This window comes from Engystomops pustulosus, chromosome 9 (genome assembly GCF_040894005.1).
Source record: "Engystomops pustulosus chromosome 9, aEngPut4.maternal, whole genome shotgun sequence".
Classification (NCBI taxonomy): domain Eukaryota; kingdom Metazoa; phylum Chordata; class Amphibia; order Anura; family Leptodactylidae; genus Engystomops; species Engystomops pustulosus.
Window position 1 is genome coordinate 51,980,790 of NC_092419.1, and position 17,403 is coordinate 51,998,192.

Below are 17,403 nucleotides of genomic sequence, written 5' to 3' on the forward strand. Positions count from 1 at the left end.
TCCTCCCGTTTGGTTCCAAAATGTAAAAGTCTCCCCCACACCTGTAAGTAATTTTTTCTGTTTTTGGTCAGGTTTAAAGAGGTAACCTCGACCGGCCCCTCCTTTTGCATAGCTCCATGTACCTGCTTTGCCTTTGCCTCTAAACAATGTTTTATTTTCCCTGGGAGAACGAAAGGGAAAGGATGGCTACTTGGGAGGAGGATAATTAACTGGAAACCCCCTTTTTGGGAGATCAGTTTTTTTGACCACCTTCGTGACCTGGACAATGCGCCGGAAGTTAGGTTTAGATGCTCCAGGCGTCATTCTTGATGATGCGTCGCACCTCATCATGCGCCACGGTGTCGCCCCGATGATGTGCCACTTCGTCCCACTGACGCGACATGGCACCACCTGCTGACGCGACACAACGTCTCTTTTAATGACACGCCGCAGCGACGCCTCCGATAACGCACCATGGCATCGCTTCTGACACTGGAAGATCTGCCGGAACGAGCCCCTGACCGTTTGGCGCCCAGTGGAACGGTCCGTGGAGCAGGAAAGGCTGACAGGTAAAAAGCTTTTGCCCCCTCCATTTTCAACCGCAGCATTAGTCTCGCGGGACCACTGGATGGGTGCTGAACCAGGGGGGAAGGGGGTCCCTTCTCCCGACACTCTACCGAGTGTGGGAGCGGGTTAAAAATAAAAAAAAAAAGTAGAATAATTGTTTGTTCTCAATAACAGAGAATCTCTTGTAACCTATATCCCATAGGGACAGGAAGACACTGGTTTTGGGTGCTATTGAGGAGCCTTTTAACCTCTTGTAACGGTCGCAACAGGGTATAAGGAGCATCCTCCAGGCGGGGGCCGTCATGGGAACGTGGTGGAAAGTAAAAAATATTACATGCCACTCACTCACGAATCTTTTTTTTTTTTTTTTTAAACTTCAGAAAGTTTCCTAGTAACTGAGGCTTCCTGGGACGACCAGCCTGTTACCTCCTCTAGTGACAGACAGACTCTTGAATCCTCATAATGGGGTATGGCCTAAAATGTGACATTTGACTGACAAATTTTTAGTTTGTATGATACATCTGCCACATAGACCAAGACACTTTGGTAAATCAGGTACATATATAGACTGGCCATCTAATGTTGTTATCGTATTGAAGACGCATAGACTATAGAAAATCTAATGAACAGACGTACAGTAGCACAGCACATAGACATACATTAAAAGGTAACCACTCCACACTTAAAATTACTTTCCAAAATTTTATTTTATAGTTGCATGTACAGGACAGATAATGAATAAAGCAGGGGATCTATTTTGAAGTGACATAGAAAATTATCAATTTAAAAGGCACCCGAGCATTCATCGAACAGCACGCACTGGGCTGAAACACGTTACATTATACTGCATCCTGAAGTGCAAACATTTTACTTTTCCAAGCCATCGGAAGGAATGACAGTTCTCTGATGAACATATGTACACGTGTAAAGCAAAGGTCATGCACTGGTCTATTGCCTCCAATATTCCCAATGTATGCCCTCCTTTGGAAGGCTCAGCAAAATGTGAACAGAGCCTTAGCTTAGGTTTGTCCAACAGTCAAACCCAATACAAAAGCAGCTCATCTCCCTATCTCTGGATATAAAGGATCAAGAAATGGTAAAAATCCATCCCCCTTATTGCTTTGTTGTTTGATATCCGCTGTCAGGGTTAGGTTGGAAAGTATCATAAATATTGGATATTGACTGATGAAGCTGAATATAGCCAACTTATATGCAGATACATCATGTAGCCAAATGATTTATGGGATTTGACAGGCAGCATATTTATATTAACAGTTTTGTGCTTGAAAACATTTGTAACTTTACTAACAAATCTATGGTATTACCAAAATGGTAGAAGCTTCTTCTGAAATGTCACTTTATACATCCCAGCAATCTAAAGCATAGAAAATTGTGCAGTTTGTAGTAAATTGTGTTTTACTGCATCACTTTTTATCACTCATCCTCACGAGGTAAGAAAATGCACATCAAGGCTGCGGCAGAATACAAGTAATACTTGTACTAAAGGCTATCTTTTTTATGGCTATTTTACATAATTTGGGCAGATTTTTAAAAATTCTAATTTGGTAGCACATTTTTCTACCCTTCCCATTACCTAGCTTTTTCTGTTTTGTAGGCTGCATATACTCACTACACAGGTCCACCAAAGCTGAATTTTTGGCAGCTTACCCATAGCTATTTAAAGGCCCACCCAAGCGTGCAGGATTTATACAAATCCCATCTATATGCTCTCAATTATTTGTGTAAAAGGAGTGGAAGGGCAATGCAGGTTAAGTAGTAACAGTGCTACCATCCATTATATCTTTGAGGCTTAATGGAAGGCCATAGTTGGCCAAAGGATCACCACCGTGCACTAGCCAGATTTCATGGATGAACCACAGTGCCCAGGAGGGGACTCCACTCTGCATCATAAAGAATCCTGTCCTGCGTTGGTTCATAAAATCCAACCAGTGCACAAACCTTGATTTGCAGACTGACCACAGCTTTGTGTTTCAACCCTTGGCAACATAATATAAGAAAATGGGCTCAGGGAGGCTTTGAGAAACCTGCTAAACCAATAGACACAGGCAAAGTAGATCAGTGAGTCTGTATTTATTGAAACAGAAGTCTGAAAATCGGGAGACAAACGACAAGTCACAAAATGATCAGAAAAGATACATGAGATAATTAATGATTATCACTTTGAGTTTTGTTTCATCAATTGTAAAAGACCTATGTACATGTTCAATGAAGAATTTCATATTTTGGCTCCGAACTGCAAGACTGGATGAGATAGTAGAGACGTTAACTTCCGTCTATTTAATAAAGGATCAATATACACTTGGATTAGATTGTTCATGGAAAGTCACCAATTATTGAATAAAACCTTTATAAAATTAGGAGCACAGACAGGGGGTCTGGGCCAAGCTATACACTTCATTATAACAATCATATAGTACAATTAATAGAAGGAAGCTGTGCTGCCGAGAGTTGGTGCATTCATACGCAGCTCCAGACTCTTCCACTCTGAAAATATTCAGCAGTGCACAGGACCAACACTAGATAACCATAGACAAGAGAGATTTTTTTCTTTTGGGTTGGATGTTATTAGCCTGTCTTTTTTTTTATCTTGCAACATGAATATTAATGCATGTAGGTGAACCAACCATAACTACACATGTCCTTCCTGAAAGATGTGGTTCTGGTCCTTCCATCCAATTACTAATCTCATGCTGGATCTGGGAAATGCTGAAGTAGCATGATTTCTCTACTCTTGGTGGACTCCAATACGGTACATGTTTTGAGGATGTGCTTAGCACAGGTGGATTGGGAATGTCCTCTTAAAGTGTCCTAAAATCAAGACCTTTTGGAAAATTTAAAAGCTGAGAAACGCTACTCATGAGCATCTTCTTTGTCTTAGTTGGTCTAGCATGTGCGAACTGGAAAAACGGCAACTCATATGGAAAACACTAATAAAACACAACACTCCAACTTTCACATTTACATGCCCATAATGCATTTGATTTACTGTTCCTAGTGTAAGTGATGGGTCTGACAAATCTCAGAACTGTCTATATAAATTCTTGTTATACAAAATGTAAAACCCTTATGGTATCAGGCTTCCTTCTCGGGACTGTTTGTTAAACTGGGATCGGACCGTTTCTTCTAATAGGGTCCAATCTTGTTCTGGATAAAAGATATTTCCCACTAACCAATCATACGGCTACATAGATGAAGTCATATCCTCATGATGGATGGTGGTTCAGGATCTTATATCCAGAGTATCTGAATGGTGCATCAAGAGCTGAAATCATAAACCAATTCCAAGGACCAAAACATATATCCCTCTTTTTATTATTACTAACCTTAACAGGAGGGCATTACTGTGATATCACCTATGCATAGAGAGGTTAGCATTGTACAAGAATAAATTATTTCATTGAAAGTATAGAAAGGAAAAAGAAAGGGCTTCGGGTATCATACAGATTGATACCCGGTGCGACTTTTTCGTCGTCCGATTAAGTAGGAGATAAAGACAAGGATGATGAGAAATACAAGCACAGCCCCCACCACGACTGGAATAAGAAAGCTCAGATCAGAGTCAGCAAAGCATTCTTCAGCTGTGGGGAAAGAGAGAGGAAAACGTGAGAGACAGGTTAAGAAGTTATTCTTGTAACGTTAGACATATCTGAGGTTCACATTCACTTCTGAAGTTTTATTTATTTTTTTATTTTCCATATCTAGGAAGGAAGATTCTTAAATTTCTCTCAAGTTGTTCTGCTTGACAAACCTTCATAGGAAAAGTGTAAAAGGGAACGTAGACCTCAAACATGGCAATGAAAACATAGAATTATGGTATGTCAATAGGACATATGAGTTGTGAGGGTTCAACTACTAGAACACAACAGATATCGAATAAATAGGTTTGTCCATAGGGATTAATCTAGGAGAAAGCAATGTGATCCATTATAGTCTATACCAGTGGTGGCGGACCTATGGCACAGGTGCCAGAGGCGTCACTCAGTGCTCTCTGTGGGAACCCAGGCCATCAACCCAGAATGAAGTTCACCAGAAAAGACTCAAAGAATCTTCCTGCAGAATCTTCCTACAATGATAGATGAATTTGCCCTCCTCCTTTCAACTGTGTTCGTGTCCTTAGGAGGCTGATTGAAAGTTGTCAAAGAACAAGGAGAAATAAATTACTGCTGCGCTGGCACTTTGCAATAAATAAGTGGCTTTTGGTTGAAGTTTGGGCACTCAGGCTCTAAAAGGTTAGCCATCATTGGTCTATACAATGATCTAGGTCAGTGATGGCGAACCTTTTAGAGATAGAGTGTCCAAAATGAGACTCAAAACACACTAGTATTCCTAAAGTACCAACACAACAATTTAGGCAGTAACAAACTTACTGCTACCAGAATCTGACCAATCTGACCCTTTCCACAACGTCTCACTCTTCGAACAGGACCAAGCAGTACAGGATGGGTCACTTTAAAATAGTAGTGCACTGCCTGAGACTGCAGGAAGGCCCCATGTCTGGAAGACAGCCAATGTGCCCACAGAGGTCTCAGAGTGCCATAGGTTCGGCACCACTGATCTAGGTCAATGGTGACATGCTATATGACATGTAAAAATAAGGTGCAAAACCCCTTTAAAAGGGAAACTAGATTAAGTTACTTGCTTACCACCTGGATTAGGGATTGTAAAACAAGCACACATACATGCTGGTGATTGTTCCCTCTGCCAGGATCTGCTCTTTTTAGCTTTATATGCCCATGTTAAGAAAAAAAAAAACAAAAACAGGGTTTTACAAATATAGACATGAGCCTGAGGGGATCCAAATTTGCATAATTTTTAAAGCCTTTTTGTAAACACAAGGATGAAAGAAGCTAAAAGAATAGTAGATCCTTGTCAGGGCGGCACATGCCAGCATGTAAGTGGGCTTGGTTTACAATCTCCATTTCTGTATGTAAATGTAATTTTCCTGCCAATAGAGGTTTAAGAAAATAAAAGAAAAAAAAAAAATCAGACAGACAATATTTTATCAAAAGAGGTAACATACTTCTTATAAATCATTGAGGTATATTTTCAAAACAAGCAGGAAGACGCACAGGTTACAGACTAAAGCACCAAGTGAATAGAAAATAGTTTCGAACTAGTTGTACCTAAATCTGCTACTTTTGTGGGACTGCTCAATAAAAAAAAAAATTAAATCTGTCTTTTACCTGTCAGACATTCCTGTCCATAAAATGGGCGCAGTTGGAGAGTCATGTGACCTATCTGGTGATTGTTCATGGACAGAGATCATGTGACCCTCCAACTGCAGCCATTTTATGGATAGGAATGTCTGGAATTTACAGCATCAATCCATTAACCAGCCATAGGTTCAGATACAGAAGGTGCATGTTCTTCTGCAAACTGTCAGCTCTGTCAGCATGTGGGAATGGGGACACTTCAAATGTCTAGATCTTCGAAACGGTTCAAGGAACAGACTAGAATCTTCTTAATATCCTGCGATTCTAGAAACATATGAGCTGCAGTCCGAAATGGGATTTTTATATACAGCTCCCACTCCTGACATCTATAAAATAGTGGATATGTCCAGTTCTAAAGACACCTAGAAACACTGTTCAGAAGATAAAGCTGTTTGAAGTGTGCCAAGGCTATGGCGTAAAAGGGTTAAGAATCTTAATATGGCTGCCAAAACAACCAAAATCGGAAATTCTTTACATAGATGTCCCCTAAAAATAAATCTGTTGTGACAGCTGTGAACCCCCTCCCCCCACGCCACATTACCTTTTAGAAAATACCAAAGAATTCAGAAGGTTTACGATGAAATCTCATATAGAAGACTGACACGTCTATTCTGTGCACTATGAGCAAAGTTGCAGACAGCAAGTTATAGAACAGGAGAAGCTAAGTAGCTTGTACAAATGTCCTATATGCAAGCAGAATGTTATAGAGCAGGAGAATGTACATGCAGCTACTTCCATTTCTGGGATACTCTTTAAGGGTATCTGCATACATTATGCATTGCATATGAAATTGCTGCGGATCACTTCTAAGAGAAGGCTTTATATATAATGTAGAAATCATGGAGTCTAACTTTATTTTAATGATTTTAAAATAGACAGGAGTTTATAGAACATTATATACACAAATGTAATGTGAAGCGGAATTTTATTAGGGCTGTGTCTGTATATAGTATGGAAAGGAGCAAATACAGTCTCATATTCAAGTGGTTTTTGATAAAGTACATTCATGAAACTGAGCAGAGGGCAGGGAATAGCAGGAGACATCAAGGTTTATAGAGGATAAGTAGCTATTCAGACATCAAGTCAGTTCTGTTAAAGGGAACCTGTCATCAGGAGGCCTTTTTCTGGCTTCCCCATGTCCCCATAGAGAATAGTGTACATATTGCCAAAGAGTTTTTATAGTAAAACTGGCTAAAAAAAGAAAAGATAAGTTGGATCAAAGTTTACCTTTCTTAATGCAAAGGTGTGTCCCTAGTCCTATGAGAGTGGCCAGTGAGGAGCCCCCACCCGCTCTAATGCATTGATTAAAAAAGGAAAAGTTAAAAAACTACTATGCTCCCCATATCTTATCCCGAAGCGCCCCCCCCCCAATCGCTTCCCCCTCAGGGCGTCATGTCTGCCACACTCACATGGAACCATGAACACAGTTATGTTAGATGAAAGTTTCTTTCTGTTTACAGATCTATTTTTCGGAAAAAGACTTGTACAATGTGTACACTATTCTCTATGGGGACATGAAGATGCCAGAAATAGGGCTCCTGATGACAGGTTCCCTACAAGTTTTATAGCATCAAGTACTTCCAGCACCAAGTCCAATAATCCTTAAAAGTGTTCATATCCAGCTGAACGGCGTTTCCTGCGGCCAATGAAATAAGCCACCATCACCAGGATTACAAGGACGCCCAATGCTGCTCCCACGACTATCGGAACAGTGAAGTTCTGATCTGCAAAGCAATCTTCAGCTATACGTGGAGAACATCAAAGAAAACGAGAAAGAACAAAAAAAAGAAATAAAGAAACAAAAACAAAAATGGCCAACATCATATGCTGAAGGGATGAAAGAAGGTTATGACAATGCAAAATTATTCAGATATTGGAAGAATAAATGAAAGGATCATTTTACCCAAATGTAAACACAAAAATGTAATTAGTAACAGCCAGGAGGAACACATTTTTATCTCATGGATTTTAAGGAATCATAAATTAAGGTCGCCTAATCGCCCTGTGACTGGGGACTGTGCAGAGTCCAATACCCTGACTGACCACAATCCTGGGATGGGATTCCTTACATCAGATATTAAGTGTAAGAAGTCGCCACTTCCCCCCAAAAAATTAGGCGCGTGAACACCGATTACAGTGTCTGAGCTTCTGTTTACCAAGGAAGGATAGAAGACTCCTTGCCTCTTACATTGCTATATATAATTCAAGGAACCCATTCCCAGCAGTATGGTTTATCCATGTCCTAAAACTTGTTACTTCTAACTACTGATCTAATAACCACATGCGGTACTGACGATCTTAAAGTCCAGAGCTTGGCAAATTCTTCTTCCTGCAGGCAGCAGATTATAGAGCAGAAGGAGCTGAGCATATAGTTACATAGTGTCCTATATGCAGGCAGCAGACTATGTAACTATATGCTCAGCTCCTCCTGCTCTATAGTGTCCTATATGCAGGCAGCAGATTATAGAGCAGGAGGAGCTGAGCATATAGTTACATAATCTGCTGCCTGCATATAGGACACTATGTAACTATATGCTCAGCTCCTTCTGCTCTATAATCTGCTGCCTGCATATAGAACACTATGTAACTATATGCTCAGCTCCTCCTGCTCTATAGTGTCCTATATGCAGGCAGCAGATTATAGAGCAGGAGGAGCTGAGCAGGTTGTTACAGTTTGAGAAATGATTCAGTACAGTGAGAAATTAATGTATTGATATCGGTCAGTTTTAATTTGACCAGACTAATCAGTGATCCACAGCCATGTCTGTAGAAATATGAAGGCATGGCTATCAAGAAACAGAACCTCCCACAGCACTCCTCAGGCTAAGAAAAAACAAAAAATTTTCCCAGGAGCTTTACACTTAAAATGGTCAATCTGCTCAGCTCCACTTGCTCTGTAACAATCTCTGCATGAACATGAAATCTGGTCAGCGGTTCCTGGTCACTACTACAACATGCCATCCTTGTACTGCACTGCATTGCCAATGATGTGCTGCCTTTCAAGACTATCTGCAAATTATAGGAACCCCTCATCCCATGTATGCAGTGTAAAGATGGGCAAGTACATTGGATTTCTTTATATTTATGAATGTCCTTTCTGTTCAGGTTTACCCCGTGTTATTAGGTTAGTGATGAAAATATCCTTTTAATTGCTTCTGAGAATTCTTCAGATCGTGGGCAGTGCAGTAGATTCAATGTTTTTGGTGGGTTTTTATAATATTTCAATATTTTATAATGTAAGAGCAGTCATCAGATCTAGGGAACTATAAATACAAGTCAGTTCCCATTGATTCTGTAGGATTTTGTTATGCCTAGTGTATGGCCTCAGACAGATTTTTTTGTGGTCTTTTCTTGGATGTCTGCTTGTAAAAAAAACAAACAAACGTACAATCGAACCCTTAATATAGAGCAGTGATGGCGAACCTTTTAGCGGCCGAGTGCCCAAACTGCAATCCAAAACCCCCCCTTATGTATCGCGAGGTGCCAACCAAAAATTAAAGCAGTAACTTATTGCTCCCTGTTCAACAACTTTCAATCATATTGGCCTCCTGAGGACAGCAACACAATAGAAAGATGGAAAAGTTTCATCATTTTAGCTTCTTTCCAGTGTCCCTCTGTACAGAGAAAATTGTGGTCCATCAGGAGGTCCTCCAAAGATAATTTGGCCCTGTCTACTCATTCTGCTTCTTCCTACAGTCCCAGGTAGCAAAGTAAATATCAAAATATGACTGGAGCAGCATCTTTTAAGTTGCTTGGAACTGCAGGAAGATTCTTTGAGTCCTGTCTGGTGTGCTGGGTGATGGCCTGGGTGCCCACAGAAAGGGCTCTGAGTGCCGCCTCTGGCACCCGTGCCATAGGTTCGCCATCAGTGATATAGAGCATGTCCTACTTAAAGTTTTCTATAGATTGCTCAGACTAACTTATAAGGCTCTGCGAAAAATGGATGACTGAATCATGCAAGCCGTGAAAAACATGAAGAAAACATTGTTTTTTTATGGCCGAGGTTTGGCACGTTCAGAAGCAGGACGCTCAAGTAGAGGTTACGATAAGCTGATTAGAGAAGGTCTGATGGCTTGGATTCCAACCACCCATAAGAATAAAGGTCCTATTCCCAATTTGATTGCTGAATGCAGCTACCAAAGGTTCCATTTACCCTCTAAGGTAACCATTGGAGATTGTGGAGTCTAGCAGCTGCCCTTCTGTGGCCAAGGACTTTCTTTAATATTTGTTCAAAACCCCATTAATCCAAAAATGACCTTCCTCCTTAGGCCAAGTGCACACATTTTGGATTGTCAAGTCAGGAAACCCAAATTAAATAAGCACCTTTTTATGCAGATTTGTATTTTGGTGCAATTTTGATGAGGTTTTACACTTTTTTACATTTTGTTCCACCTGATCAGACTGAACTTTAAGCCAAAGTCTGCATCATGGTGCGAATCTGATGCAAATTTGTTGCAGATTTTCACATGTCCACTTTAATTTGCACTTCCTTTATTACGTGGTGGATCTGTTGCAATGAAATCAGTGTGCAGATTTTATGTGGATTTTACAATGTGTGCAGGTGGCTACAGCAATAGCTATTATTTCCACACACCTCCTCCCCTATACACCTGCAATCTTGGTTTCATTTTCAAGAACAAGCCTCTGCCAGACACCACTTCTCAACTCCCAGGAGACATGTCTGACCTTTGTTTCCCCATGACACACACATAGCAAGTGTGACAAGACTCAGAATCACAAACCACATATCAGAAGATATTGGTCTAATGTGTGTAGCGCATCATAGTGCTTGGACTTTATATGGACAGAGATGCTGAGGCTGGGCCATAGTGGTCCATAGTACTCGCCCTGGTGCAGACCTTAAAAACATAGTATATGTCCACAGCTTCTGGACTCCTTGTGCAAGAAAGACAGAAATAAAATAATTTACATTCCACAATGATTTTTTTTAATCACCAAGTTTTATTGTTTGGATATTATGCGTAAATCACTCATGTAAATCAGCTTAACCACACTATAATCTTACATAGAAAAAGGTTCTCTACATACAAGAGCAACACAGAAATTTGTAAAATAGTCTAAAGAACATTACAGAGGAACAGATGTTAGTTTCGCCTTTTCCCCTTGGACTGACCAACATAAAAAGGTCATAAGTAATAGCCCTGAGGACACCAGAAGGCCAGACATGACCTTGTCCGCCATGTTGTTGGGATGTGGTTTCAGTGATCGGGCAGAACTATTAGTGAATGTTCACACATGGAGCCCTATCACAATGCATCTTAAAACATTCGTTAGGTTTACTTTCTTTGTGTGGTCCATTGTCCAAGGGCAAATACATAGGTTTTTTATATAACCAACCAATAATGTACTGGTTAAGGTATTAAATATTAACGTTGGGAAATTTGGGGTTGGTGAAAAGTGAACAAGGTTTATAATTTTTAACACAAGACAATAAAATTGCAAGTAAAGACATTATATAAATTCACACAGTGGTGGATAGCTAGTCTAAGAGAAAAAATAAACCAGACATTAAGGAGTGTAAATAATCCTAAAAAAAAGTCATACAACTTGAAATCCAAAACTAACTGTTATTCACAGCAACCAATCACAGAAACTGCAAGATTCAAAAAAACTTTGCTGTGGTTGATTGCAAGGGGAAAAACAGACAGTTTAAAACTTGTTTTTAAAAATGACTGAGCTAGGATTGGCTGCAGTGGACAGAAATAATTTCCTAAACTAGTGGGATTGCTCAAAAGCAAAAGACTAAGTTGAAAGCAAAAGTGTGCCTTGGGGCCTAATCTTACATCTACATCACTGGACAGCACGGCCGTTATTCTTCATATTGAACATAACATTGGCAGTGTTATTTTAGGGCACCTACAGTTAGGGAGGAGGCAGAGTGGCGGTAGATATTTGCATGTAATACATCCAAGTCTGAAGTAAAATTGTGGACTTTATTAGGGCAATGCTTCATGTGCCGACTCCCACAGAGGCAGAGGAAAAGCGGGCCAATGGTTTTGCCAGAAATCTTAAAGTTATGGGCCACATGATATTGTGCAGCCATTTTCAATATAACCGCATGTGGTGCAGGTCATGGCCGCTGGTTGTATCTTTACCCCAAGAAAATGTCTAAATTTGGAATGGAAAAGAAGCAGCTGCAAGGTTTAACAACATGGTCAGCAGTAACAAAACAAGGTTCCCTTCTAATTTAGCAGCATTAGATGAAATGATCTTAGTTGCAGGAAACTCACTGGATAGAAATGTATCTAGAAGTCCCATGATGCCGTGCCAAGGAGAAACTGGCAAGGCATTATGGGACCTGTAGTTCCAGCTGAGGACATGTGATGGATAGTGGGATAGACGCATGTTGTGGTTTAACTTGCAACCTACTTCAAAAAGTGCAAGTCAGATCTTAGTGGTGTGACAATTATAGGGTCTGATATCCAGCATAGGTCTTTCTTCTACCGATTAAGTAAGCAATCACAATTATGACAATTAGGCCGGCAAGTGCCGCCCCAACTATGATTGGAATTAAAATGGAGTCGTCGTCGAGGGAACATTCAGAAGCTGTAGATGGAAAAAAATATAAATAAAAATGGGTGAAAATGGAAAAAAAAAAAAAAATTTTTAAGTCTAAATGACGTGTAAATTAAAATTAAAAAACACACATTAACCTTATCAGAAAGTTTACACCTACAAGAAAATATGTTGGACTTTATACACCTATGTTTTTTTTCCCAACCTTTACTACGGAAAATGGTGTCAGAAGGATCCAAGGCTCATAACAACAATGAGAAGACTTGCCCTAAAATGGTAAATTCTGCCGACTAGAACCCAAAAATACCAGATATAATTCAGCAAAATGGCCATATATAAAGAGTCACCTATGAACAGCTGTAAAATTAAGGGGTTTTCTAGGTTCTTGAGAGGATTTAAACAGAATTCACTGATCATCTGGTTACCGAGGCCAAATCAATGCCATGAAAGGAACCAGAGAAGAGAAAAAAAAACAAAACAAACCCCCCACCCCAAACAAACACACAGCTCTATTCTATGCATGGTGGCCGGGTAAGTGAATGGCGCTGATCATAATGCTGCTCTCCAAGCTCCTCCCAGGAAGGATTCAGCTGTGAGCACTAGCAAGGAATTGGACTCTAAACCCCCTCAATACAGACACGCACGATAAAGACTCTGGCCAAGATCTCCCTTATACAAGAACCTTTTATAGTTTTGTTTTATTTTGGATGATGTGCTTATATAGGTAGAGTACAGGCACACGCCCATTGTTTGCCAACTACTGATATAACCAGTTAGGGCAGCGCAACTCACTGAGGTCAAACAAACAATCTGTAGTGGTAATTGCATAACCAAATTCTTAGCCTGGATAGTCTCTACATAATCTCATATGGTATAGGCTAAAAAAAGGTCATCGTATAGATCCAAAACACTGTACTATTACGCGTAAACCAGCTCCCAGGAGAATTATATTAATAAAATAATAATAATTCCATAGATGCTGCTCCTAGGGGTTGTAAAAGTAACAGCTTATAGCTTTGCTTACACCATCGCCTACTCCTGCTTGGCACATCATCCCCAGCCTCAGCAGTCACATCAGCCTGTGGTCACATGTACTGCTAGCGCTGAGTTTCCGATATCATTAGCGTTACCAGTGAAACGCATGCGATTGTGTAACTTCCGCATGAGTTTCACTGCAAATACGTTTGGGCTGAGGCAGGGCCCCCCCCCCCCCCCAATTTGTTAGCGTGTGACCACACACCTTCAAGCCCCGTACTGTCCACAGGAAAGTGATAGAGCAAGCCTTCTCTTTTCCTGTATGTATGGCCGAGCACCATGCCTCGCTATGGAGAGGGGAGAGGCTGAGCAGTGCTCTCCAGCACAAGTCTGTATGCTCAATCGGGCTGTAGCATGTTAGTGTGAAGGAGGCCTTACACAAGAAGGGTGTAGCTGCTCTATGGTATCAATGTGATATCAGTACCAAGCCTCTATATACCACCAGAGACTGGGGATGAAGGGAGGAGATGCCATGCAAGAGGAATAGAGATCATTTTTACACCCTGGCACAGATCATTCCAAATCCCAGGGTTTATTATCTACTTGTCTTCAACAAACTAAGTGTATCACCACTGGGGCTTTAACTGCAGAGACCACCAGTGTAAACAAAAACGGAGCTCAAGACCTCTGCATGAAGCGGTGGTTGGACATATCCTATAGAATACCTCACATAGGACTCAGAATCACCAGGGCTCTAAAACGTCAGAGCGCAGTCACTTATCTGCTATACTATGGTGGTAAGGTCTTATAGCGAGACAAAGGCAAATCGTTTCACCCATCAAAAAAATTACAGTAATGTCCAAAGCTTGTTTTTCTGAACACACCTATTCATGGACACTTGCCAAACACCCATGTACACTATAAGACTTTATAGGCAGATATCAGCCTACTTTACCATGACGTATGATCCAAGAAACCCCTGGAGGTTACATATATTTAGGTTACGGAACTACTACAACGTTATGTACCATCTGGTATTTGTGTACATCACTAAACATGGCTAGGTAGGTTAACTCTGATCAATTTATTGTATATGCCTCAATTTACTCAGTTTGCTTTCAAGATTGACCTACTCCCATCCAGACCAATAGAAGCCGCAACATACATCAATCATTCTATAGGCACAAAGTCTTACCTGTAGCAAAAGTCGCATTGTTTACACCGAAGGGCTGAACTTGCACATCAAAAGTGTGAACGTAAAGGTCTTCAGACACGGTGATGAGCTGCTCTTTATGGCAAAGGTATGAATTCCCCACTGATGCTTCCCACAGGCTCAGGTTGGAGTTTGTTCTTTGTGAAAAACCTGTAAAAGACAGACAATTAGATCTCACATGAAGTGAACAACACACACACACACACACACACTTTAAAACGGATGTGCATGTGCTGTAACGAAATATTCAACAAAATTGAATAATGCAGATAATAAGAAGCTTTGTAATACAATTTAACCCCTTAACGATCTGGGCTTTTTTAGTTTTTTCACTCACCGCCTTCAAAAATCTCTAACTTTTTTATTTTTCCACATAAAGAGCTCTGTGACTGCTTATTTTCTACGTAACAAATTGCACTTCAGTGACGGTATTTAGTATTACATGCAGTGTACTGGGAAGTGGGTAAAAAAAAAATTCCAGTGCAGTGAAAAAGGTGAAAGAGCACATTTGCGACATTTTCTTGTGGGCTTGGATTTTACAGCTTTCACTGTGCGTCCCAAATTACATGTCTGCTTTATTCTTTGGGTCGATGCGATCATGGGGATGCCAAATTTGTATGTTTTTAGGTTTCCATACACTTTTGTACACAATTTTGTACAGGAGGTTTTAATTTTTGTATTATACCATCTTCTGGAGTCAATAACCTTTTCATACTTTTTTTTCAACTTTTGATGGTGTTTTCATTGCTATAATTTTTAGGACTGTGTGACCTTTTAATCACTGATTTTTTTTTTTTTTTAAATATTTTTCAAAATGGCAAAAAAGTGCTTTTTGACTTTGGCCGCTATTTTCCACTACGGGGTTAAACCGCAGTGAGAAAACGTTATTATATGTTGATAGATCGGCATTTTCTGACGCGCCGATACCTAATGTGTTTATGATTTTTACTGTTTATTAATATTTATAACAGTTCAATGGAAAGGGGGCGATTAGAATTTTTAGGTTTTTAAATTACCATATATACTCGAGTATAAGCCTAGTTTTTCAGCACAAAAAAATGTGCTGAAACCCCAAACTCGGCTTATACTCGAGTAAAAAATAATATAGGTTTTACCAGGTTTTTGTGGTAAAATTAGGGGCCTCGGCTTATACTTGGGTCGGCTTATAATCGAGTATATACGGTATATTTCTTTTAAAAACTTTTTTATTTTTACCATTTTTTCAGACTTCCTAGGGTACTTTTCCTCATTAATTAAAATGTGCTGATAGCACATTGTAATGAATGGGTTAAAACGAGATATCCTCGGATCTTGGCAAGACCAGAGGCTGTCATTGCGATGGATCGCCGCTCCCCGATGACGTCACGGGGATCGACGATCCGTGGCAAGATGGCGGCACCCATGGAGCAATACGCAGCAAAGACTTACCGGCTATGGAGAGGGCTCGACCGGCCTCTCCATGCACCGGGACCCGGCGCACGTAATACTAGTACGGCATGTGTCGGGTAGGGGTTAAAGGGAACTGGTCAGTAAATTTAATCCCATATATAATTAAATATTAGAAAGCAGTGCAACCATCCCTAAATTGTTCCTCCCAATGCCTAGAAATGTGCACATTCTGTTCCCAGAACGTGTGAAAATCACCAATTTACGTCTTCCTTGGTGCCAAGTCTGACATATTCATGAATTTCCTGCACAGCCGCACCTACAGCACGAGGGAGACAATTTCTCTTCAGCAAGTCACACACAGCCAACATCTATCATTCCCAAGTCAGGGATGGGTGTGTTTGAGGAGTAGAGTGAAGATAAAAACATACCTTATGACTCCAGCAACTTCATTTATTTATTTTAAGCAATTTTAGCAATTTTTTGACTGTGGATTTAAATAAATAAATACACAAGGGACACATTATGAAAACTTCTGTGGGAACCTACGGTTAATTGTAAAAACCTGATGACAATTTCCCCCTCCCTTCCCTTCATTTTTTAAGTTGTGTAAATCAGCTTTCTGTCCTGTATCCTCAAGATACAGTACCTGGAAAGTCTTCTCCTCAGATACATAAGAAATTTTCTCTTGTTGTGGAAAGAGTTAATCATTAGCCTCCTTATTTATCTTAAGTGAAAGGACCTCAGGAGGCTTTCAGATAACTGCTCTAGAAGGAGCAGAAACATTCTACTGACCCATGTAAAACTGGAATATTTCATAGGAAAGCAAGTCCTGCTTTAGGTTTTGAATTTACATTTAAACAAAGTAATTTGACTGGGCTGTAAATACTCAACTGGTGGAGCAATGTCCAAACGTGGCCCTAATGGCAGCCAGAAAGCGTAGCCCTCAGCCACCAAACAGTCATACTATTGGTTGCATAATGTATATTTTATTGTTGCTTTAATTTTCAGTTTTAAGGAAAAAGGATCAACAACCCACAAAAGTGGAACTTTACTAAGAGATAGCCCTGGACTATACAGTATAAAAATGCACCACACTGTTGTCCAACTTCAGTGCAATTTGGCACATTTTAAGATTACCCACATTTATATCCATTTACCTTGCAGCAACTTCAGATTGGACATGAAAGACACATGCAGGCTACATAAGACATTCACTTACCTGAGGCATTAAAGACTGTGACATTCACTTCTTGAAGATAAAAGTTCTTATTTTTCTATAGGAGGAGGGAGAGAAGATTGAGATCAGTATATGTGGGGAGTAATAAATGGCAAAAGGTTTTGTTGGATACATTAACAGTTCTGCACACCACAATGCGATTATGCACATGTGATCAGAGCAGGCTAAACACTGGACGTCTGCTGCAGGAAGTTTACAAGCTGAACCCTCCTCTCTCAGCACTTGAGAAGGAGGAGCAGGGGAGGGAAGAGCCTGTAAAGCCAGATCACAGA

At 40.3% G+C, this 17,403-nt stretch overlaps 1 protein-coding gene across 4 annotated transcripts in view; it reads right to left on the reverse strand.

Moving 5' to 3' along the window:
• Window positions 1–1,228: 1,228 nt before the first annotated feature.
• Window positions 1,229–17,403, reverse strand: part of LAMP2 (lysosomal associated membrane protein 2) — a 28,784-nt gene continuing 12,609 nt past the window's right edge. The window contains exons 7-10 of one of the 4 annotated variants that reach the window (XM_072123735.1): window positions 17,114–17,168; window positions 14,488–14,655; window positions 7,368–7,522; window positions 4,010–4,145 (exon numbers count right to left, since the gene is read on the reverse strand). In XM_072123735.1, the coding sequence (XP_071979836.1) occupies window positions 7,383–7,522; window positions 14,488–14,655; window positions 17,114–17,168 (363 nt within the window). In that variant the 3' untranslated portion in view covers window positions 4,010–4,145; window positions 7,368–7,382. Of the gene's footprint in view, window positions 4,146–6,688; window positions 7,523–10,722; window positions 12,348–14,487; window positions 14,656–17,113; window positions 17,169–17,403 lie in introns of those variants that run through there. The other 3 variants (XM_072123732.1, XM_072123734.1, XM_072123733.1) reach the window with 3 other exon arrangements.